Source organism: Pithys albifrons, chromosome 1 (genome assembly GCF_047495875.1).
Source record: "Pithys albifrons albifrons isolate INPA30051 chromosome 1, PitAlb_v1, whole genome shotgun sequence".
Classification (NCBI taxonomy): domain Eukaryota; kingdom Metazoa; phylum Chordata; class Aves; order Passeriformes; family Thamnophilidae; genus Pithys; species Pithys albifrons.
The window spans coordinates 7,634,298-7,660,132 of NC_092458.1; the positions used below are offsets into that span (position 1 = coordinate 7,634,298).

The window sequence follows — 25,835 nt, forward strand, 5'->3', positions numbered from 1 at the left end:
TCCTTTATCTGATACTCATTAGTCTGCATCCAGAATAAAGCATCCCCTTGTGTGGATGGGATGACGGTTTTATGTAAAGACATTGGTAACCTGAAGAAAGTTCTGTGTCTGTGGAATTTGGAGCACCTGTCCCTTGAGAAGATGTTGAGGAAGGTGTGGGCTTGTTCAGCCTGAAGAAGAGGTTTTGGGGAGACCTTCAGATACACACATGGATGTTATCCAGGCCCTTCAGTGGTGCCTGGTGGGGAGGACAGGACAGAGCAGGTAGGACCTGAAAGGAGAGTTTCAGGCTGGGTATAAGGAAAATTTTTGTCACTATAAGGTCAGTCAAGCAGTGGGCTTGTGTGGTGCCTGTCCTTGGAGGTTTTCAAGACCCAGCTGGGCAAACAGCTTTAAACAGCCTGGTCTGACCCCACAGGTGAGCCTGCTTTGAGCTGGACATTGGAACAGTGAGGTCCCTTCCATCCTGAGTGGTTCTATAGCTCTAGGAAAAAGTGGAACCAAAACCTAACTTATTTTTTCCTTATTTTTTGGGACATGGTTATAAACAGATGGTTTAGCCTCTGTAGTGTGTCAGTTACCTGTCTATGGGGTGGATGTAATAGTTTCTGTTTCAGTGGTGGTTCAAGATAAGATATTTGTAAGGTGATGATATTTTGGATGCTTTACCAGAGTGGGTATAGATAGCAACACAGTTACACCTTTAAAGTCTGCCCAAGAAGTTGATAAAGAGGTATTGTACACCTTTTCAAGTACTAACTGTGAAGTCTTGGGGAGCTGTTTGCTGTGGATTTACCTTCATGGAACTCCACCATATGTATTTCCTCCGTGTGCTGCCAAAGTTGATCACCTTAAAAGGTGCAAAGTGTGTCAGTGTTAACAACGGCTCTCACAGTGGACTCTCTCTATGCTTCTGCCAATTATAGCATATTTGTCATATTTGCCATATTTGTCATATTTGCCTAGTTAATACTTTCTTCCTGCTATGGTGGTTGTTTCTGTGGGCTTCTCAACAGAGCGGGAGCAGACTGAGCTGCCTTGACATCAGGAGCGCAGTACCGGGTCTGCCCTGGGTGTCAAATGTACACCTAATTGCTGGAGAAATGGAGAAGTCTTTTTATTTTTCCCCTCACACCTTTCAGCTTTGGTGATCTTTACTAAGATATTTGTAAACCTGTACTACAACTTTCGCACATGAATAAGGAATTGTTTTAAAAGCAAAAACTATAGTGTCCATTGGAAAAGGTTACTCAATATTGCTTTCTTTTTGTGGCATTTTATAAGAGTCTTTGAGTATGCAGGGGTGTATACACAGACATTTTAAGCAATTTTGGGAGCTTGAGATTTAGAATATTCTGTAATGTATTTTTTTAACACTTTCTTCTCTTTCTTTTCCCTCTCTGCCTTCTGCAGGAAATAAAGAAGGACATGAAGAAAGAAAATACTGCCAACAAACCACCAGAGAAGCCTATAAATGAAGTTTCCAATGGAAGCCCTTTACTGTTGTCTGAGACAATTATTAGAACCAACAAAAAAGGTATATGAATGCTTAAATGCAGATTAAATTCAGACATTTCAAAGTATAAAATGTAAACCTTCCTGTTTCTAGAAGTAAAGGTGGAGTCTTTTAACTGAAAAGGCATAGCAGAAACGATACTACTACTAATAGTAATAATAATAAAAAATTTTCCCTCTTAGACTGCTGTATGGATGCATGTATTATGTCTAATATTTCCACATTAATTTGCACAGGCATCCCTTTCTTCTTAAAGAAATCCTTCCTCGATACATTTAATTAAGGAGAGCTGCATGAGGAGATTACTAAAGCTTATTAAAGTAGGGAACTGACAGCTTGCATATGTGGAGGTTTTGGCACAGTGATGTCAGTCCACATTCACGTATTCGTGCTCTATGTGGGACAGAGAACTTCTAGAAAAAGAAAAAAAACTTAATGCATTAGTTTCTGAGAAGTGTCTTTCACTGTCTTGTTTCAGGCTGGAATGTGTGCTCTTCATGTCTGGCTTGATTCCCAGTGTAGATTCCTAGGTAGGGTTTGGGGTTGCTAAAAGGAAAGCCTCCCAATCTTCTGTCTCATGCCCCAACTCCTAGCCCTGCTCTCAGAAATACCAGAACAAAACAAAAAATTGGCAAAAGAAAAGCTGGATTTTTCTTTAGATTATGTTTATGCTCCTTTTTGTTTGTGGGAGGACAATTGGCTCTGTGCAAGAGACATGCTGTAATTTTTCCTGGAGAATTCATTGGACAGTTTCTTGCTTGCTGTCACATACAGAATAATCTGCTGTCATTAATCATTGCTGTAATGTAATTTTCATTTTGGCGTGTCTTTTATACAGTTAGGGCTCTGCATGTGGAAATTTCTTCTGTATTATCAGCAAATACTGTATTTGAGCTGCAGTTTGAGTAGAGGTCTTAGGGTTTACAACTGCAAGTGAAGATTTAATTATTTCTGCAAAATGTATGACTTTCTTTAAAATGTGAGGGGGAGTAATCTCCACCTCTTTTGCAAGGATTGATGTCCCCTGGAAGAAAAAATTGGAAATAAATCTCAGAAAGCTTTATGTTTTGAGCTTACAATGTCATCAGGAATCTGGAGACATGTCCAACATTTCTTCTTTGGGTCATAGGTTTTTCAAGCAACAGCAGAATTAAATTACCAAGAATTATTCTTTTTCATGGCTGCTATACAGAACCATATGAGTAGTTGAGAAATTATCTGGGGACCAAGTTTGTTCCATATTGCTTCAGCTGCTATTTGGAGAAGGCTAATAGCTGTGGCAGATGCAGATTCAGTTCAGTCACAAGGGGATAACACTCCAAATATGATACTTAGAACACAGGCTTTCTCCTCCTCTTTCTTCCCTCTGGCTCAGGAGCTTTCAAGGATTCAGGAGATAAAGAAGTTCTATTTTTTAGCTCTAGCTGGAAAATACAACTCCCCTCATACTTACTGAAAGCAAGAAAGCAAAGGCTGACATGAAGATCTGAGGTTGAGGAAGGGGTTAGGTCTGGAAGTAGCAGATTTCATATTAGAATGTTACTGCATTGTTTTTTGTTGGTGGGGATGGCACTTCTCATGGCCACTCTGCATCATGTCAGGGTTGGTGCACTCTGCATTTTGGCTGCTTCTACACAGCTGTTCCCATTGCTGCAGAGCAGGCGGCTGCAGGATGCAGCTCCAGCAGCAGAGCTGAGGATGCACAGAGACACCAAGGCCTGCACAGCTTCACCCCATCCTTCCTGGGTCAGTTTGAGCACAGTGCCACAGTAGCCCTGTGTCAGTGGGGACAGCTGGGCAAGTCCTTACTGTTGAGTTCATAAGAGTTTTCTAAGATCTATGTGGCAAACCTTACGGAAAATGTATTTTAGTGAGGAGGGAGCCCTAAATACCATTGGCATTATTTCTTAGAGTTCTTGTCCCGGGCTTTTTATTAAACCTTAACTCAGTCTGTTTACTGGTGTGGGGGGGTTGGTGGGTTTTTGTTTGTTTTTGGTTTTTGTTTTGTTTTTTGGTTGGTTGGTTTGGGGGATGGTGGTGTGTTTTTGGGTGAGTTTTTTGGTTTTTGTTTTTTTGTGTGTGTGTGTGGGGGGGTTTTTTGGTTTTTTGTTTGTTTTTGTTTTGTTTGGGGGTTTTTGTGTTTTTGTTTTTGCTTTTGTTTTTGGTGTTGTTTGGTTTGGGTTTTTTCTTCCTTGTTAGAAAGTGAGGAGAGGGATGCATGAAGGTCTTGAGCCACTGATCAGCAGTGAAAATAGTAGGCAGTAGCATTTATTTGCTTGGGCAGTGTAATCTTGCTGCATGGAACTTCTGAGCAGTCCAGTGATGTGGGAGGATTTTGTGCTGCTGCATTGGTTCTTACCAAGATAATGATAAGTGCTTTTCTACTGCGGTGGTGTTACATTGCATACTTTTATTACTTAGCTTGGTTGGCCTAATTTAAGTGTCAGCACTTTAGCAGGCATTTACATTTTGAGCAGAAAAATCTTGGCCTCTTGGGCTTCTGGCTTCTAGAGAGTTTTTCCTTGAGGAATATTGACAAGTGTCCAACAGTTGTACTCAATGAAAATAGCTAAGTTATTTGTAATGAGCATCTATGTAGCTAAGAGGAAAAGACTGTATTTCTGAGCTGAAAAGGTATTTAGGATAAAACCTTTTATCTTGTTTATTTGTGCTAATTATTTCTAAGCACTGTATTGAAATGAGGAGTTCTTGTAATACGGTCAGTGTAAATGGAAAAACATCCTGTAAAGACTTATTTCATCAAGTAACTGAATGGCTGCATGATCCTTATTTGCTGACTGGGGTTAAACCACGACAGTAATGGGTGTTTCTACTTTGGATTACACATGTAATCTAGGAACAGTTTCAGGGTGATGTAACTCCACCAGTAGTAGCCTACATGGGTTAGGACTTTCATTGCAAAGTGAGGGTGGCAGCTGTTTGTGGTGTTATTAGTTGTAGCTCACCATCAGTGAATCGTTCAGGTTTTAGTTATAAACACTGAGAGAAGGTGGAGAGATTTGACTTTGTCTGCTTTTCACTGTGGGCAGTACAACCAGAACATTTCTCATCCTTTAATGTTTCTTGTTGACCACAGATACTACTGACCTAATGGAAACAAACAGTAGTGATGACTACTGTGCTGAACATAATGTAGGAAACTCTGTTACACTTGGTCTTGATGTATTTGTGTAGATATTTCCTCTCTTTACAGGGGTTGTAAGTACAATCTAGAAGTTAAAGCTGTATTTAAGAAATTACGTAGTTATTTTCTAGATCTGCCACAGGGCTGCTATAGAACTTTTGCTAAATTAGACTTTTGCTAAATTAGACTGTTGGCCAAATTACCACACTTGTCTCCCAAGATCAAGTATCTTAATATAGGTTGATTTTTTCAGATAGGCAGAGGAGCTTTTTTTCTGATCTATTGCAGGAGCATATCCAGATTTTATGAGTAACTTTCACGTATTTCAGATGTCTCTGCCTCAGGCTGCCTGTTGGCAAACCCTGGGTTTATACCTGAGTCACTGAGATGTTGAGATCTGTAGCAGCACAGCAGTGATGGCAGTGAACAACCAGGAAAGTGGGCATTTTAATATCACACTCCAGGGAGCTCCTTCTTCATCTGTGGAAGGCTCAAGAAAGGATCATTTGCTTGAGTGTAGGGTGGGGGTTGGGGAAGCACAATGGCTTGTGCTTTCCCTGGCAGTTCCCGGGGCTGCAGCGCCTTGGGGCTGGTTTTGGGGGTGCTTCAGGTGCTGCACTGTCAGCCCCTCTCTGGGGAACAGGCTGTGGCACTGAAGGAGTGCCTAAAGCCGCATCAGTGTCAGCTGGGGTTGGTTTGCATATCCATTGCCAGAACCTGGCAGGGATCATCCTTTTGCTTCTTCCTACACTTCATATGCCAAGAAAATCCTTTCTTTGCCAGGTGTGGGTCTTTAGGTATATCTTTTCACTGCTCTGGATTTATTGGTTGGCACAGAGAACTATTCTTCTAAAACTTCCATAAAGTCGACTTAAAAAAAAAAGTTCCTTTTCTTTGTTTAGAATTGGCATTGTTGGTCACTGGTAATCACAAGCTGAGAAAGCATTTTCTTCCCTGAGAACATTTTCAGATTGTTCGAAAAAAGCAAGATTATTGCTATTGTTACAATTATTTAATAAGGTAAGAAAATTACAACCAGGTCTTGGAACAGTAAAACACTGAAGATCTCTTCTTTTTTTCTTCCTTATGATTTTCCAACGTGGTGAAATTCTATCTCTTGTAAGTTAACTTTCAAAATCCTAAAACAGATCCAAAGTTGTGCAACTGTTTCAGATCTGACAGGAATTAAGTATGATCTTTGTTCAGGTATAAAGGGACATAATGGAAACTTGCATGCAATGAGCTTAACTGTTAAATGGCTATAGCTTATTTGAGACTAGTTTTGTTCTGATTTTTGATTATTCTATTTTTAAGTGTCAGTCATTGTGGTATTTTGTGTATCTGGGAAAAAGAGCCCACTTGCTTAGGCCAGGTTGCAGAACTGGAGCTGATAGGTTGTATTTTGTAAGTAAACTAACAACAATTGTTATGTGAGTAAACACATTTGAGGCAAAGATATATTGCCTTGTCAGGTACACTTGTTTTCTATAAACTGTAATTGCAGTCTGCATTCAGCTTATTCAAGCCAGCAAATCTGGAGCAGCTCATCACGTGTTACATGTTCTTAAAGCCTAACACTGAAAGCAAGAAAATGTTTTTTTCTAGTTCTCTTGAGAATTATTTATTTTACCTTCTGGCCTACATTTAAATAATAAAGGGGATTTGTGTCCTATGTTAAAAGGGAAGTTTTGTGAAATCATATTTGATGATATAAGTTTAATTTAGGAATAAAAAGTCTGTTGTATACAAAACTGAAATTTAAGTCCATTTTTGTAAATTAGAGAAATGGGAAAAGTATTTCACAAGAAAAATGCTTCATCATTTTGTTCAATATCTTTTTATTATTTGGATACAAAAAACACCCCGTTTATTAGAAAGACAAGATGTTGGTGACTCAATGATTGTAGTGACTCTTGAGTTTTATGTTAAATAATGTATGTAAGCTATGATTCTGGTCATGTTTTTCAACAGAAAGGAAAACCTCAAACTTTCCTCCATAAAATATTTTATTACCAAACAGTGCAAGAGACTGCCACCATGGTGTTTAATGAGGTGTCTGACCCTCAGTATGCTCTGCTTTGGTTTTCCTTTTGAACATAGTGAGTTTGAAGGCATTCATCTGTCTTTGGTTGGGTTATCTTTCTTCTGTTTATACACTCAGGCTTTCTCCACAGACAGGCTTTGGTGTTCCCTTGCAAAAACTGCCAACTTCAGAGAAAGTATAGCTGGCATAAAAAAAAATCCTTTTCATTTTTACAGTCAGCTAATTGGTGTATAATCAGTATACAGTTTACACAAGAACATACTTCTCAGCCTATTAATGTTAAAATACTCATCCAACATAAGACACAAACCCAAAATGAGACATATGAAATTAATGGCAGAGGAAACTCGAATGTGGCAAAATATTTATACTTTGAGTTTAAATACCAAATCTGCATATGCATAAGTAGTGTCTGAGATAATATACATTTCCTTTAAAAGTAGTGTTTCTTGAAAATAAGGGTGAAAATTATCCCAGTATTTAGGTGTTTCCAGTGCACTGGAAGGCAATGCTTTCAGTTCAGAGAGACAGGAAAAGACACTGCTCTGTGCTGGACATGTGGTTGTGTCATTGCCATTTTTTATTTTTTTAATACGAAAGAAATATTTCAATGCTGTCTTCTTGGCAAGAATGGAATGGGTGCCCATTCATTCTTTTCAAGTAGATCTTGTTTATGACTTCTATTTAAATAAGGACTTGAGATATATAAAATATATATAAAATATAAACTTCTTTCCCTGTGTTATGGTCATTTGCTGCCCTGGTGTTCAGGTCAGGTTTCATAATCTATCCAGATTCCAATGGCTTGTTTGGGGAGATAATTTCTTTCCTTGTCATTTACTGTGGAATTGCCCCTCATCTCCTCTTTATCCAAAGTGCCTACCCTTTCTTTGCAATTGCTCATTCCTTGTAGTCTTCGAAATGCACAAATGCTGAGCCCTGATGTAGCAATTTTATGTAGTTGGATCCAACCACTGGTGTGGAATCCTGGTGAGCATCTTGAGGATCTGTGCAGGAGTGGCCTGTAGAAGCCAGTTGTTGAAATCCCTCTTGGTTTGAATTGTGGCTGTCTTCTTGGGAGTCATATGGTCAGCTCTACGAATCTCTTCTGTGGACTGTGCTGTAAAATACTGAACAAAAATACAGCCATTGCTGTATATACACCACTGTATAAGTGTGTATTATGTATAGAACAAGGTAACGATTGAAAAAAAAGTACAAGAGAAAATGCATTATTTGGATGGTTGCCAGCAGGCTGTTTTCAAGTTTCTTGCAGACAGAGGACACTTTTTAAATAAAATATTTAAATCTGGATCTGCATTTGGAAATTGGGAGGTCAGTATGTAGAAAACTGGGACAGTGTTCGGTTTAGAATTTAATTTTATCCTGTTGGTTGCTGACCCACAGGCCAGAGAAGAGGCAGAGGATGACCTTTTCATGTGGACTCTGAAGAGATGTGGGAAAGCAGTGACTGGTCAGCATTCTGAGCAGCTTGAGGATGAAACAGGGAGGTAGTTATAGAGACATGAGTTAGGTTTGTTGGTTGTTTTTTTAAAGGTAGATCCAGAATTATATCAATGACAAAGCAGAGACAAGTGAACTTCTGAGGTAGAGAGTGAGAGGGAACAGGTGGTGTGGTGGAATAGGGCTACAGGGACAGTTGAAAAACAAGGAGAAGGTGGTCTATTTACAAGAAATTTATTCACGTATCCAAAAAATGCTGCATTTGAGGAACAGTTTACAGAGTGGCAGCTTCTCTTTCATGAACACTTACAGATTTTTGTTTAATCATTTAGAGGATACTTTTCATTTCTAAAAGCTTTGCAATACATTTTACATGCCTAAAGTACAAAACGAAGTCAGATATATAATCTAACAATTGTATGAGCATTTACTTGTTCACTTTTATCACATTGTATGGTAATTGACCAAAAGGTACTAGTCAAGAGCAAATGTCTTCTCAAACTCGGGTGCAAAGTTTTCCTACTAGAAGTTATATTAAGATCCCTTTAACACATGCCAAAACTAATAAAATAGTGATAAATACTGGTTGTTAAATGTAACAACAGTGATGAGTTTGAAACTTCCTCTTGTCTAAAAACCAAGTTTCCTCATCACAAAAGAGTCTGTTTACTCTTCCACAAGATTCTTCAGAGAAGTGTCTCCCTGCTGCCAGCAGTTCCATCCTTCCTACTGTTGTTGGAAAGTCACTTGGCACCTAGCAAGGCTTTGATCCCTTTGAGGTCTGCCCCTGACCTTTTGTCTCCAGACTGAGCTGTCTGTGTCTGTCTGCTTTAGCCTTTCTTCTGGGTGGTGTGGGATTTTCGAGGACAGCATGGCTAACTTGATTTATAAATTAGAAGACCAACCTTTCTCCCCTGTCCCTTGTCCCTGTGATTAAGGAATGGCAGAAGACAAACAAGTGGCCCACCTGATGCCGAGCCTTGGGGCAAGACTTTGGGGTCTCTGTGTATTTCCCAGTGCCAGACTTGGTGTATCTACGTATCTGACAGCTGTGATGGGAGAGTAGAACTCTCCCGTATTCTGTGGTAGACACAATGAAAGCAGAGGAAAAATGCAAGGATACTGTTGTGAGATATAGAACACAACCCTATCTGGACTGAAAATTTGCAGAAAATATACTTTAACTATGCAAGTTAATATATTTTCCATGAGCTCTGAAACTTTGCACGTGTCCTTTAAAGTTGGTCAATAACGCTTGTCTTGTTGTTCCTTCAGTTAATCTTGATGAATTTGTAACTGCTAATTACAAATATAACTGTAATATGCCTCTCTAAGTGTATGCTCACAGGGACAGGTAGATCCTTAGTTCAGTGCTTCTTTACCTTTGCTTGCTTGGATGGTAGCTGGAGTGGTGCTGGGTTGCTTTGAAGGAGACAAGGAACTGGTGTCAGCCCTCCCTGCTGGGCTGGAATCAGGGCTGTGCAGCTCTTGCATCTTTCCTGCATGGCCTGTGGGTAGTGATAAGGATAAGCCATGCTATGGTAAGTTACAGCACTAATCAGTGTCCTGAGGTCATTGAAGGTTTCTGGCTCCTTTGATGACCAGAAAATCATTTGAATGATTTCTTGGTTTGTAGATGAGAAGCAGGGCGTGTCTACAGCTCCCCTGGGTCTCCTCCAAATTGCAGTGTCTTGTGACATGAGTTGAAGAACTAAGTAATTTGTATAAGTGGCTGGTTATAAGAATTTGGTTTCTAACCCAGTAAGCACCCCTCTGTAAAAGAGATTTTTGGATTTAGGTGAAGGTTTAATGTAAACATATGCATTTGTGCTTTTTTCTATGATTTTATTAAAAAAACAAAACAATTCCATAGTTGTGCTCTCTGCGTTGGCATTGAGTGACTTGTTCTGCTGCTGTTGAATCACTTCAGTGCAGGAAACTTTTTGACTTCTGTCTACTTGGACCAAAAAGGAAACTGCAGTCATTATTCAAGAGCATCCTCTTTTGATGGAATGGTATTTATAAACCCAAGTTGGGATAAACTTCTGCAGAAAGTAGCAAGAATGAACTGTGGCTACTGGTAGGGAAGGACATCACTGCCTTGGTGGGTTAGGAGAGCTGAGCAGAGTTCTGCTTAGACATGCTGGTTCTGTGAACCAGCTGCTTGCTGGGGTTTGTTTAGGAGTGTGTCTGGGCAGGGGGATTGACTCCAAATGCACTTCATTTTTCACCTATTCTTTTGCTCTGCTTCCTTCCCCTTATGCACACATGCAACATCTAGAGTGCTTTAAGCAAAGTTTTGCTGTTGGCTGCAAGTGACGATAAACTGTATGAAATTATTCTTCATAAGGCACATTTGTGCTGTTTTATGGTGTGTGAGAGAGTCTATGAAATGTTTTACTTCCAGGAATTGATACAGGCTTTAAAAACATTCTTCTGATAAAGTGACATGCCTGGAATAAACTTGTCACTGCATTCATTTTAATTACTTTTCATACACTATGTGAAGTGCTTCAATTCATCTGGCTGAAAGCCCCTGAAGTTAGGGGAGCTTGCTTTGATATACCTAGATTTGAAAAACACATGGAGGTATCAGATAGTGTTGGCAATTTGGATTATTCTGAGCAGGATGGCATTATTAGCTATGTAGGCTTTCAGTTTTCAGGCTATGTATTATGTTGGTGCAGTAACTTGAATAACAAGATACTTTGCCTGCAAAGGTATATTTCTTGTTTCCACTGACATGAAGTTTCCTAAATTTTATTCATTGAATACTTCATGCATGTTTTATCTTATTTCAGCATTTTCTCCTTTACATTCTGCTCTACCATTAGCAAGGTGCTCACAGCATGGAAAGTTATGCTGTTGTTAATGGCGTGTTGTGATGCGTGGTGCTGTTTACCATATTTTTTTATGGTTTTCTCACTGCTTTCTAATGTTATTTCACATTTAAGATGCACCAGTAGTTTGCATTAGTTCTTATTCTGTATCTTTCTGCATTCCCTTTTCAATTATAAATACATGTTTGTGCCTGTTTCTTGGCTGCTGTTAATTTGTGGAATCATCCTCTTTAAGAATTCAAAGCACGTTGCTGCTGATTGTTGATTTCCAAGCTGATTGGAGGGTGGTTGTGCTCGACAAGGGAGTGAAACGTGGCAGTGCTGACAAGTGGCTGATGGCTGATTCTTGGCCCCAAGCACAGGATTGCGATATGAAAGATTATTATTATTATCTGTCACCCAGCAAGAGCTGTTATTTCCTAACTTTGGCGCCGACTTTATTTAGAAACTGAAGTGGGGGCTGGGCAGAGTTCCTCTTGGGAAGAAGTAGCTCCTTGCAGATGCCCAGATTAGCAGGGAGTGTTGAAGTCTGCAGGGCTGCAGTGCCACTGGTCTCTGCCTGGGGTGCATCCTTCAGTGAAGGTCCTCATGATTTTAGCTTTACTGTTGTGTCTGTGTGGTTGCATATTGATAAATCTGCCACTCTACTCCACAGAACCTTCCAGAGGGCACTGGCACCACAAGGACCTGTGACAGCCCAGGATACATCTGCTTCCCTCCCAGGAATACTTGGCTGCTCCAGAATGTCTTTCTGATAGTTTTCTGTAGGGACCAGAATTCATCCGCTTTGTACCCATACGGTGCTCAGCCTGGCACTGAAAATATGCTACTATGGCAATTCATAGATTAATACCACATTATTTTGATTTTTAGTAAACTTTGTTCATCTTAATACTGTTATTTAAAACAGAATTTGATAATATCTTTTTCATTATATTATAATAATGATTTATTAACAATATGTCCAAGTCTCATGCATCGTTAAGTCCTCTTTAAGGATTTCAGACATATTCTTTGTACTTCCAAGCAGGTTGTCTTGTCTGATATTAACATGTTTCACTCCTATGCATTTAGTACCATGTGTACCTTGTGTTGGCTTCTGTTAGACTCCTGCTAGATTTCAGATGTCTCTGATCTGCACGGTCTGGTATCAGGCTCTGCAAAAGCTGCAATGTCAGCCATTATTTGCAACTACAACCCTAAGACTTGGTATTTTTCAGGCCTGAGAATTCTGTCAGACTACTTACTCAGCATAGTGTTATGCTAAATTACATGGGTCACAGTTACTTCTGGGAATTCATAAGAGGTCAGGAAGTGTCCAGGAAATTATTTAAATAAAAAAAGCTCCAGTGACTTCAGGAAAACCAGAAGGTTCAGTCACATGCCTGGCAGCTATTGAGCAAACAGAGCAGTGGAAAACAAAAGCAGCAAACGCTGAAAGGTTAGCCTGAGGCTGTAGTTTCAGAAAGATGTTAAGCTAGCTGGGGTTGCCACCAAATAAGGAGGTTTCTTTCCTGTTTTTTTTTCTTTCTGTGGTCGGTATTGATGTTTGGTTGCATGGTGGGCCAGATGAGGAGAATGAACAAAGTTAACATTAAACTGGCAAGAAAAATGCAGAGGTTTTTTTTATAGCAGGTGAGTTCCCCGTCTGCCTCCTGGCACTGGACCATGAGCACTTGATCTGACAGGATGGCAGGGAATATTGCAGAACCTGGAGAAGCAGAGGGATCAGCAGTGCCTCTTATGTGTTTGCAGATGAAAATAGTTTGAGAAGTTGTATGAAAGAGTGATGTTTTGTCAAACTTTTTCAGAGGTGGTTCATGGTCATTCAATGAAATCTACTGCTAAAGAAAACAGACATGCTTTCTTATCAGGGTACATGGGCAATGTTGCTCTTCACTTTGCTTTTGTGTTGGGAAGGTATGTGGATTGGTCAGTGTCCAAAAAACAGATTCCTTCTTATATAGAACCCTGTTCTCCTTCCCTCTCTTCATCTTGTAACCACAGAACTGCTTTGAGATGGATTTCCTTACTGACACAGCTGACTTGAGCCAGAGGCCTATTTATTCACAGCTTTTAACTTTGAGGAAGTAACTTCTCATTCATGTAGCAAGTGTAATGGAAAAGACAAGAGGAACTTGACAGTTATTTTTAGGAAAAGATAGTGTTTATCCCAGCAAAACTAAAAAAGTTTTTGAGACATTACAAATTTGAAACCTAGACAGTTGTGGGTTTTTTCCTCCTAATTATTTTAAAGCAAAGAAGTTCCTTTTAATGTGTATCTGAATTGCCCTGTCGGGTTGGGTAATCCTCCACATACATTTTTATTTCTATGCAGATTGGTATTCTTATATGCACTGCATCAAAAACCTACTAAAAAAGTGGAAATCAATAATGCCAACTAGGCTTGATAGAGTGCTTTCAAATGCACAAAGTACATTTTAGACCCTTTTTATTACTTTTATTTTCACAAATAAAAGTACTATTATTGAATAAATGCATCAGTGTAACAGCTGACAATAGTTTTGTAAGAGATTGTATGATTCAGGAAAGGGTAAGCAGGCAGGTAGTGAGGGGTGTACAGGTGCCATTAAAAAGGCTACCAAGGTGCCAAGGTGTGAAACCAGCCTGCCTGCTTTGCCTGGCATCAGAAGCCTGGGAAAATCCTGTCTAAAGAAAACAGAACAATTAAACGAAGTTCCAGTAAACTGGAGGAAATTGATGGTTCAACATGGAGAGCTTTGGTACTTTGATTAACATGATGTTAAGGAGTCTTAGGCAGAGTTCTGGTGAAAGTTTGTGGAGGTGGCCAAGTGCTTAGACACAGAGATAGAAATAGTTTGTGTGAATGCTGTTGCAGGGAGAAAAAAGGCAAGGATCAAGGAAGGGTTTAGTGACACGCTCAGCAGGGGATCTCGCATGCAGTGTCATCCTTGGATCGAGTTAGGGGAGCTGTGCAACTGGATTCCAGGAATTAGTTAATTTGTCAGGAAGTTTCATCCTTCCACAGAGCAGAATTGGCATGAAGTCATCCCTGCTCACAGTGTGTTGTCAGCAGTGGAAGTGGCTGTGACCCTGGAGGCAGAGCCGGAGGGTGTTTGGGTGAGACGTCATGCAAGGATGAGATGCCCACATCCAGCATGGGGTGGGGAAATCTGAGTGAGTTACTGTGGGACAGACTTGCAGCAAGCTAAGCATGGAGTTTGGTACAGCTTAGGAGCTGGCAGTTGGGACAGTGCAGTAAGACTGGGTTATTCCTGTACAGAAACCTTTCAGTGTCTAATTTAAAACTCACTGAAAATACAAGGTAAGTGAGCATCGTTGGAAGGGTGGTTGCCAACAGTTCCCTCAAATAGGAGACAGAATGTTTAGTTTGTTCAGCACTTGCTTTTCTGAGAATTACAGGAATTAAAAGGCAGACAAGCTTTTAGTATAAAGACACAAACCCCATCCAGCATATGTTCTGCAGTCAGGTTGTGGGAAGTTCTGTGCCAAAAAAAGTGGGTACACAAGTATATTTAATATATATTTAATGTGGGACTGGACGCTTTGTGGCATTTGTGGTCTGTGGTATAAAGGAGACAGCTCTTTAATAGCTATCTCATTGTGTAAGGTATTAAACAGTGCTGTAGATTTCCAGCTTTTCAGTGTGAATACTGGACCTAACTACTGAACTGAAGAGTATTGTTTTCAATAAGCAGACAACTGATTTGCACACAGTACAGAGAAAATGAGGATTTTATTTTCTTCCTTACTCTTCTCATCTAATTGTTCAACTGCAAAATGTAGCGTGGTAGATAGAGCTACTTTTCAAATAGAAGTTTAACTGAGTTTTTGAAGAGGAAAAGACAGATTTGTCATAAAGAGATTCTTCATAAGTGCCATATATTTTCATGAAGATTTAGTTGTTAAGATTCTATAGGAAATGTATTACAAAACTCATTTCACAATGTGAAGGCTTTGGTGTAATTTTCTGAATACTCCAATACTGGTTTGCGCATGAGGAAAGAGAGTAATTGAAATCATAATAGCAAAGAGTGTGACATCCTGTGACAATCTGAATGCCTTTGCTACTAGGAGTTTTACTCTGATTTCATAATGGAACAAATCTTGTTTGAGAGAATCTGTTTATTTGATGTCTTCCCCTTCCCTTTTTTGAACTCTCTGCATGATACCAGCTAGAGTTGAGAAAAGAGTAGAGGTCTTTAATACATTTATAGGAACATAATAAGTCTTTTAAATTGACTGTGGAATAGAGGAATGTGACACAAATTAGTGCTTCCAACTGAATGAAACCCTCAGTTCTGAGAGGCAGCAGGCAGTGGCCAAGCCCCACAGGTGGGCTGGGCAGGCAGGCAGTGCCTGTGCTGCTCTGGAGCTGGCCCAGCATCTGCCCTCACTTTCCCATCTGGGTGTGTGGGATACGAGTGAGAACTGGGGCAGGAGGTGCGGAGTGGGTTGAGGCTGAGGTGGTGAGAAGACACGGGGTGCAGATCCCTGGCTCTCCAAGCTTCATTAATTCTGCTGCTCATGGAAGAACTATGAGGTGCTTTTGGAGGCCCTGTTCTTCATACAAAGATGAAATAAATTAATAATATGCTGATATATGTAGAAGTTTCACATGTTTCTAAGCAGACAAAACAGTTCTTTTTTTCCCTCACCTTATGTCAACTTTGTCAAAATACAATGAGGAGCAAAAATGTGGAATTTAATCTTCCTGATTTCTTTTTGAGGATAAACATTAGTTCTGGAGTATTTTGGTACAATGCTGAAGGCTTCATTTCCCCTTGTATTTCACCTACCTTAATGGAAGTCTTATCAGTTAGTAAGAAAGAGAGGAATGAAAAGTGCCAAAGAAAAGCTGTCTGCAGCTCCCTAGTGAAATGCCAATCCTCACAGTCTACAGTTGTAGTATTTGCTTTCTGATCCCAAGTGGCATTTACTGCAGATGAGATCCTAGGGGAGTTTGGCTCAGCCTGGAAAGCTGAAGGATGGGCTGCACTAACATGTGGTTTGTAAACAAGAAAAGGCATCAAACACAAGGAATCAAGTTTCTGTGGGCTGGCTGACAGCTCACACCTAGTTGCAGTAATGTACTCTGCTCTCAGCTCCTTCACCTGTCAGAGGCTGACTCATAGAAAGGAGAGTGCCTCAGAGCTGCTTGGTTGGATTTTAACAGTCAAGATGCAGACAAAGGAGATAAATAACAGAGAAACAACACAGAATCATGGGCCATAGGGGCTCTAAAAGGTAGCTTTAAAAGATGGTGATGCCATAGCTGAGGTTGGAAGGCACCTCTGGAGGTGGCCTGGGGCAAACCCCTGCTCAAGCAGAGTCAGCTGGAGCTGGTTTCTCCAGATCATGTCCATGAGTTTTGAGTATCTCCAAGGCTAGGCTCCACAACCTCTTTGGGCAACCTGTGCCAGTGTTTGATCACCCTCACTGTCAAAAAAAAAAAAAGAAAAAGGTAAGAAAAATGTTAGCTATATTCCAATGACTAAAGATTCTGGTTCGGTCTGAGTCCAGTGAAATCCCCACTCTCCTACTTTGCTGGCTGCTGGGCAAATAGCAAGGTGTTGTACAGACAGCAGCTTGTAGTCTTGGGTGCCCTGGGCACAAGTTGTAAGTTATTGCAGGCTGCAGCCACACCATGTCCCATGCTAGTTTCTTAAAATGCAAACTTGCTACTCTGTTTTACTAAAAGTCTCTTTGAAGGGGAGTGATCTATAAAGTGTCATTGTACTTGGAAGACAAAGGTAAATGTGGACAAGAGGAGAGGAAATCAGGAAAGGCTGAGGGGAATGTATTGTGGATGGAGTGACAACAGGTGAAAAAGTAAACATGAGTAAACAGAGAAGCTTTTAGGGGTGTGTATGTATTTCTTTTAACACCACATAGCTCCCATGCTGGACAGCAATGAAACAATTTAGTTTTCAGTTGCCTGTCTTGAAAAATTCATTTGGGTGATTGTGCTATCGGTCCTTTATTTCTCACTTTGACAGCACAGTAGGCATTGAAAACAAAGGATATATATGTGTAGACCAAAGACTAAGATGATGACGAATCTGAATGTGTGCAGGGTGACTAAGAGGTAAATACAGTCCTGGAAATCAGGGCAGGTGGCATGGCTAGAAGAAAAAAATCAGTTAATGTGTGTTCAAAACTGGAAGATTGTTGTGAGATTGCTTGCAAAAAGTTAATTTCTGAGCAATCCAAACTGCTTCAGCTCCATGAGAATCATGCTGATACTTCAGCCTGCAAGGACACACACCTGCTGTTTGTCCGGTAGGCGACGGTCACTCCTTGCAAGTGTTTTCATGAGAACGTCTCAACTGCCTTTCTGATCTCTGGACATGGACCTCAAAATGTCGGGATGAGATAATACAAACACTGGACTTGTGAGAGATAGGCTTTTAACCAATTAGAAGTTCTAGGGTGTTGGGGTGAGACCCTTTTAGCCAATAAGATGTACCTCTAACTCTATATAAACCGTGTGCTGTGTGAAATAAAATGTCTTCACTATAAACTTCATAAGCTTGTTTACTTTAGAAGATATCAATGGTGCCTTTTATAAAGAAGCTGTTCCTGTATCATTTGAAATCGGCAGAGAATCAGTCAGGGGGAGAGAAGGCAGATGATAAATGATTCATTTGCTTGCTTCCTCCTTGAGATTCTTTTCTTTGGCAGTTTAACAGATGTCTTAAAGAGTATGAATTCACAGGAAAATAATGCAAGACAATAGGCAGCAAAGCCAGTATTCTGATAGTCTAAATATTTTGCTTCTCATATTTTATCAAACTCCTGGATCTAAAAATCTAGAAAAGCTCTTATATTAAGGAATGACTTTGCTCACAAACATTTTGGTTCAATGAGGCTTTCAGGGAGAAGTGGTTCTTCTGTATTTGAACTGTAGTCTGTTTTGTTCATTGTGACCCAGCCTCTGGTTATAGGCAAGTCAGCTGGGCCTGGGGAAATGTGAAGACAGATTGTCTGTTGTGCTTTATGAGAAATACCAAAGTCTTTTCACAGAACTTTGTGATCATTGGTGAGAATGATTTTCAGAGGACACTTGTCTTTAACAGTAAGAAATCTTTCAAGGTTAATTCAGAGTAGCCTGTATTTTCAGATTCAGTAGGAGGCCATTTCTCTGCAGTCACTATTCACTAGGGGAGGTTTTTGCTGTAATATGCTAATCAGTTCAGGGGTCTCAAAGTCCCACCACTCAGATCTGTATTGAAGATGCCAAAGAATACTTTCAGAATACTGAGACTTGTTACAACAAAAGTTTTAAACCCCAGAACAAACGTAACAGTGTATTCTTTGTGGGTTTCTACATTGAAAACGTGCTGCTTTTAAAATACCAGAAACTGAATAAGATGTGGAGTAATTCTTCTGACTCAGAAAGGGGTTATTTATTCACTCTGACTTTAAGAAAAAGGTGAGATACATTGGTGAATATTTTATCATTCATGTGGATCTCTGTGCTAACTGAAGTGAAAACTGAAGGACTGACAGTTGAGAAGCAGCTGTCAATACTCTGTGCTGTAAAAGTACCAAGGGGCCACATGTGCACAGTCGCTGTTTGTCTGAGAGCAGACGTGTCACCACGAAGTGCTGTGTTCGGGACTGGAGCTTCAGTTAGACACTCTGTGCCTCTGTCCTCCTCTGTTGCCAACATACAAATTTGGCTGTGTCCACTATGCTGTGTGGAGTTCAGAGATCTTCTGCATGCACACATATCCATTGAAAATTGATTTGCAGGGGCATGTTTGCCCTCAAAGTGAAGGCCAAATGGTCATCAAGTTTGTTGTCATCCCAACTTGGGTTAAACGTCAGCTGTTGAAAAGGGAGAGGAAACAGTGCTGTGTTTGCTTTTGCCTATTGCTACAGAGTCATCAGCCTACCTTAGTGGACTGTTTTCTTCTCTGTCTTTAGAAAAGGTTGTTAAAATTGCTCCTTCGGTTCTCTTAGTGAGTTGTAAGATACTGAACATCTGGGAACAAAATAATAAAACAAGGTAAGTGATCTAAGAGCAGAAAAAGACATGTAATTAACTAAAAAAAAAGACTGACTTAAGAAATAAGTTACTTACAGAGGTATTTCTGTAAATAAAACAGTATTATTTACCTTAAAGGCAACTAAGCTATCAGATGTTTTGCATGCCTCACCATCTATCTTCACAGGCAAAAAAGATAGAGAATTAGGGAAAACTTTACATAGATTTATATCAATATTCTTTGCAGCATAAAGCTATCAAGAGATATCAAGTATCTTTTGTGACATGCTTGATTTAAAATTTTATCTGGAGTCCTAGGTTTGCTTTTGTTATTTTTTCATCTTAGGTGTTGCTAGAGATTTCTTCTATTCTTAAATAAAGCTTTCTATATCCCTGCATTTCCTTTCTCTCTGAATGTCAACAGTGCAAGCAGCTCCCACTTTATGAGAACAGCCAGGAGTCGTATTAGTTCCCTGGTGCTGCTTTTTTGTGGAGATACTTAGACTGATATTGGTAGATGGTTTAATATTTACAGATGACTATCAGGGTACAGTGTAGCTCATAGTAGCTCTGTAAGCAAACATGCTGCTGCTATTCATAACATACTAGCCCTGAGGTTAAACATGAGCACTAGCCTGGAAGTGGAAGTTGCCTGTGGCTGCAGCTGTGCTGTGGGAACATGGGTGAACACGAGGCAGGACCAGGAGGTGGCTGGGAAAAGCCGGTTGAAATTCCTTGGTCATGCTGCGTATGGAGCTACACACTTCACTTATTCTCCTTCCCCAGGCAGCATCACAGAGCAATCAGAAAAAGCTGCATTTAAAGCAAGATTTTTGGGGATATTTGTACCTGGCATAGTGAGGAACAGCACATGATGAAAGGGCTTCAATAAGTGTTAAACCCACAGTACCGCGAGACTCCCGGACAGCCGTGTTCCCTGGGAGCACTGAGGGACAGCCGTGTTCCCTGTGAACACTGCAGGGCCAGACGTGTTCCCTGTGAGCACTGACGGACAGCCATGTTCCCTGTGAGCACTGACGGACAGCCGTGTTCCCTGGGAGCACTCAGGGACAGCCGTGTTCCCTGTGAGCATTCAGGGACAGCCGTGTTCCCTGAGAGCACTGAGGGACAGCCGTGTTCCCTGTGAGCACTCACGGACAGCCGTGTTCCCTGTGAACACTGCAGGGCCAGACATGTTCCCTGTGAGCAGTTACGGACAGCCGTGTTCCCTGTGAGCACTGAGGGACAGACGTGTTCCCTGGGAGCACTCATGGACAGCCGTGTTCCCTGTGAGCACTGAGGGACAGCCGTGTTCCCTGGGAGCACTGCAGGGCCAGCCGTGTTCCCTGTGAGCACTCACGGACATTTGTGTTCCCTGGGAGCAATCACAGACAGACATGTTCCCTGTGAGCACTCACGGACAGCCGTGTTCCCTGTGAGCACTCACGGACAGACGTGCTCCCTGTGAGCACTCACGGACAGCCGTGTTCCCTGTGAGCACTCACGGACAGCCGTGTTCCCTGTGAACACTGAAGGGCCACCCGTGTTCCCTGTGAGCAGTCACAGACAGATGTGTTCCCTGGGAGCACTCAGGGACAGCCGTGTTCCCTGTGAGCACTCAGGGACAGCCGTGTTCCCTGGGAGCACTGCAGGGCCAGCCGTGTTCCCTGTGAGCAATCACAGACAGCCATGTTCCCTGTGAGCACTCAGGGACAGACGTGTTCCCTGTGAGCACTCATGGACAGACGTGTTCCCTGTGAGCACTCATGGACAGACGTGTTCCCTGTGAGCACTCACGGACATTTGTGTTCCCTGTGAGCAATCACAGACAGATGTGTTCCCTGTGAGCACTCACGGACAGACGTGTTCCCTGTGAGCACTCACGGACATTTGTGTTCCCTGTGAGCACTCACGGACAGACGTGTTCCCTGTGAGCACTCACGGACATTTGTGTTCCCTGTGAGCAATCACGGACAGACGTGTTCCCTGTGAGCAATCACGGACAGACGTGTTCCCTGGCTTGTTTCAGTCGCTTGTGTGGTCAGGGGCTCTCCTGTCTCCCTGCCTACTTTTGTCAAGAAGCTCCCTTGAGTAAGACAACTTCTAGTATTGTAGCTTCAGCATTTGAAGAGGTGTGTGGTGGCACTGGAGGATGTACTTGGGCCTCTCCAAACAAGTGTGGATACCATACTGAGGCACAGCCATGCTTCCAGTGACTGATTGAGCAATTATAAAGGTTCACTATTGCGTTTTCTGTAATAGATATGAAAGTCTTTAAAGTCATGTTTTTTAGAAAAGCTTATGAGTGTGTAGTGCTTAAATGAGAAGCATTTTTGTGTGCTCTTTCAGACTGATGGAATGGAATTGTAGACTGGTTGTGTGTATCTGTGACCATCCATGCAGCTGGAATAAAGGGTTAGACCTATGACTGTGTTATCCTACTATCCCAGTCTATATATGGAATACATATAGGAGTACAGAACTGGGAATACGTTACTGGAAAATTACTTAGTTGTTGTAGGTCTTGTAGGTAATAAGGCAGGAGGGGTATATTATGAAAAATTGTGTACATGTATTTTTTCATACTTAATAATGATTCCTTTTAGTTATGGAGAAGTAACAGGAGAATGTTTTCTTGTATTGACATTTTTAAGCAGCATGATTGATACACTCGGTCTCAGTCCGATAATTTTCTGCCCTCAGAGTGTATCTGCAAAACACATCCAAGCTTCCTTGTTTTAAATTGCTTTATTTCATTATTGTAAAGACAAAAATGAATCTCTGCAGGATTTAAGGGGCTTTTCTGGTCAGTCAAGGAAACCGAATAATTAAGGGTGCAGTGAGAAAAAACCTGGGGAAGCAGAGTGTTGTATAGTTGTGAGTATGTGGGTTGAGCACATATGGGCCAGTTATTGTGCTGCTTTGGACCAGCCTCTTTTCTTGAGGATGAAAGATGCTGCATGCTTTTGGTTTTCCATTTATGCTTGACCATGTTGCTGGGTCAGCATTAATGATTGCAGTCAAGCAAATCCCTTACACTCAGGGCTATAAACCTCTGACTATGCTTAGTAGCAGAGGGTTTTCAGGTGTAAAGCCTCCTTTCCATGAGAACTAAAGCTGCAAGGCAGTAATGACAGAAATTAACATTATACCTTTTGACATTTTTATTAAATACCCTCATGATAAACTACAGTTTTTTTGAGTGTGTTAGGATCTTTTGAATAAAGTAAAAGGAAGAAGACCATAAGAACAGGATTTGTGTGTGACATCTTTTGGAAATGATACTATATTAAAAAACTTAACTTGCTGTCAGCCTTCTTACCATGAGCCATCTTAATATTTCATCAGTTTAATTTAGTAAAAATGAATGCTTATAAATGTCACAGGGGCTTGTTTAACTGGTGAGAATGACTAAGAAAATATGTGAAAATTTCTGTGGTATTCAGAGCTTCTCAAGACCAAAAGCTAAAGATGCTGCCGAGCTGTCTAGATGGACAGGTGCTTTTTTTTCTCCATCCTTGCATGATGTGACTTTTGCTGATGACTTGCCAAAACAGCCTTTTGGTTTGTTTCTTTTTTCCCATTTGTTGCTCAGCTTTGGAGGATAATGGCACACATCTGATCTGCCTGATACAGAAATATTTGTACAGAAATATTATTCTGTGTGGATGCTGTGGCAATGTTCATTTTTGAAGAAGCTGTGGAACAGTGTATGTTAATTTTCACTTTCAGTACTGAGATATGCCATCCTAGAGCTAATGGTGCCTGGGGTGTTAGAGGGCCAGCAAGAATAATTGATTTATTTCAATTTGTCATATTTATTTATTAGTCTTCTGAACATGTATTCCTGTGCTCTTGTGCAACCCTCAAACACCAAAGTATAGCATAACATGCCCATTAAGACGACAGGTTATTTTGGGTTATAGCATTTTCCTGATGGTAGCTGAGAAATAATAACAGATCTTAACAGGAGGAGTGCAATTGAGGGGCTTGCCATTGTATTTCCCTTTTCCCAGAGCTGAAGGACAGGCGCTTGTATAACCTCACACGCTGAGCTGGTGTCTGTCAGCAGCCCAGTGAGGGGCCCTGCCAAAGATCTGTTCTCTCCAAGGGTTTGAAATGGCTTGGCTTAATTGCCATGGGAGACACATGCCTGAGTGCTTTTGCCCGAGTGACTGCTTGTCTCAGGGTGTGTGTTGCAGAGTCAGAGCCTTAACACCAGAGTGGGTGAGTCATTTCCCAGTTTACCAGGGCATCTCCTGCAATCCCAGCATTAGCTTCATAGAGTTTAGGCTTTGTCTGGGCTTGGGATTCAAGGCAAATGAAATGTCATTTCCTAGATTTTAGGAGCACTGCTGACCCAGAAAGTGAAGTGTCTGCTTTGTGCTTATATTAATATTTTTTGTAATTGTATTGCCTTTTATGACAAAATGAATGTATAAATTGTATAGAGGAAAATAAGATTCTAGGTTCAAAAGCTGACTGACGTTCTGAGCACCCAGTAGAAAAGTGAGTTTGGGTTTTTGTTAAGTGTTGATTTACTGCATGTGTTCATTGTGTAATAGCTCTCATGAGTGCAGCAAGCAGAAAATTGGTTGCTCTGTTTTTAGCATCTTTTTAACGTTTCTTGAGGCATTTATTTAATATATGTTTCTACCTGTTGGAGTGAAAATAAATGTTGACAATGGTGGGGTTTTTTCCCTGGTAAGAAAGGCTTATTGAACTCTGATCTAGCAGAGGTCAAAGTAGGACCTTTAAATGTCATTACAGAGTTTGAAAACCTGTCAAAAAGCACGGATACTCTGGTATCAACAAATGAAGTAGCACAATTGTTTTTAATTAAACAGTTTTTAATGCTGTTTGTGGATTTTGTTTTTTAGTTAAGTTGGCAGAAGCCAGCTTCAAGGCAGCAAGCTGCTAGTATAAAAATACTTTTGGAGATTACTGTGTAGGAATCCATGTGTTTTAATCTAAATGCCTTTATTTATAGAGAGGAGAACACAACATAAACTGAATATGCACAGTGGCTTCACCAATTAGAGCTATTTGCTTTCATTTACTGTACGTAAAGTAAATGTGAAGTGCTGCGGTGCGTAGGCAATTTAAGCCGTGTGAATTATGTGATGGAACGTAAGAGAAGTGGGAAAGATGCAATGGTAACTCATATTTGGTTTTGATTTATTCAAATGGTTTTTTCCAGAGATCGATACCAAAAAGCATCAAAGTGCCAAGTAGTTGACCACTATCTCAAAACCTAACTTAGAGAGTAATATTTTGGGATTATCCCATGATAACAGGAGATGTATGCAATGACAATGGAGAGTCTTTTTGGCCCATTTGCAAATCTTGTTGTGTTTCTGTTCTTGCATTTTGAACCTTGATCTGTCACCTAAGAAAGAGTATTTCAAGTTGGTACATCCTTTCTTGTTCTTTAGAAATGTTAATTTATTACTACAGGTATCTGTTGCCTGCAGTTTTCCTTAAAGCTCCTTTTACAGTGGTTTCCTATAGATTGTACACCAGGCAGTGTAACAGACTCCTCCTTGCAAGATGCCTTCTGAATATGAGCAAAGAAACAAAATGTAGGGACAAGTGCAAGATCTTGTGTTGGGTAATGGGTCTCGTGATGTCAGCAGGTGCTCACCACATGAGGGATGGTAGGAAACCCCAGTCCCAGGCAGTGGGATTTGGTGCATGTGGCAGTGAAGGAATTCCCAAGGTTAGATGAGCAGGGCAGGCCACCCTGTTGAAATATCCCTTAGCTTGCTCATCATTGCACTAAGGGCAGAGACATTTGCTGTTCCTTGGAATGTCCTGCTTGTGAAAGGCAGCAGACAGAGCAACAAATTGCTATTGCTACAAAGAGGCAGGAGAATGTGTCCTTTGGGAAAAGCTGTTGTAAAAGGAACTCTTGCTGCTGTGAAATACTTTTGCATCTTGTAAACAGGTGGGAAGCTAAGTGTGCTTGTCCAGTCTTTACCAGGATTGTGTAACTGCTTTTAAAGTAGAGCTTTAAAAGCCATTTGAAACACCCTGTCAGCAAGTTCCAGTTTTTGTCTTGTGGTGGAGCGTTTCACCAGTAATTTACACAATAAAGTTTAAAAGTAACAGGTAGTGGAACTAGCAGCTTTGATGAACATGCACATTTGCAGTTCTGCATGTGGTTAATGTGTAGTTTAAAAATGTTCTTTACACTTTCCCTCTAAAAGAGTATAAAATATGCAGCCTCTGTGGCAAGTCCAAGGGTTTCTCTTAGAGTTTGGACTTGCTTTGTCTAATTTGCTGTATTCTTGATGAAGTTTCTACTTGGTTTATGTGCAATTTAGAACTTTCAGGTTCAGAAAGAAAAAAATTCTGGTGGTGTATGGTTTAAACTCTGGAAGTGTCTTTTGAGATTATTTACAGTTACTTTTCTAGTGTTTCTTTCTTCTTCGGGTTAGGCTTAAGTAATGATCTCAGCCTCACTAGTATTGCTGTTCTGTCACTGGCTCCAGCTGTGACATATGCAAGTGTTCCACTTCTCAGTTAATTTATGCTTTTCTCCTAAAAGCATTTGACCACTGGTACTACCTTGTTGCTGTAAGTTGCTTCAGTTAATTAATGCTCTTATGCAAAAGACTCATACACAATAAAAGGCCTGAATATCGCTGCATGTTTAAACAAAAGAATTAATTAATTGACTAATACAAAGTTTGCTGTTTTTCTGACAGTGCCTATGTGTTAAAATGTGATGGTGCTAAAAAAAAGGTGTCTTCTAGGCTTTCAGGTTCCTCACAGACAAATCTTGGCCACACAATTCAGAGCAGCAGCCAGATGGCTGAAACTTGGAA

General features: G+C 40.7%; 1 protein-coding gene across 9 annotated transcripts in view; it reads left to right on the top strand.

The window, feature by feature from the left end:
- SH3KBP1 (SH3 domain containing kinase binding protein 1) overlaps positions 1-25,835 on the top strand; it is a 227,750-nt gene that overhangs the window by 80,091 nt on the left and 121,824 nt on the right. For 8 of the 9 annotated variants that reach the window (XM_071553835.1, XM_071553921.1, XM_071554103.1 and 5 more), the window contains one exon: positions 1,414-1,537. In XM_071553835.1, the coding sequence (XP_071409936.1) occupies positions 1,414-1,537 (124 nt within the window). Of the gene's footprint in view, positions 1-1,413; positions 1,538-18,907; positions 19,027-25,835 lie in introns of those variants that run through there. The other variant, XM_071554533.1, reaches the window with a different exon arrangement.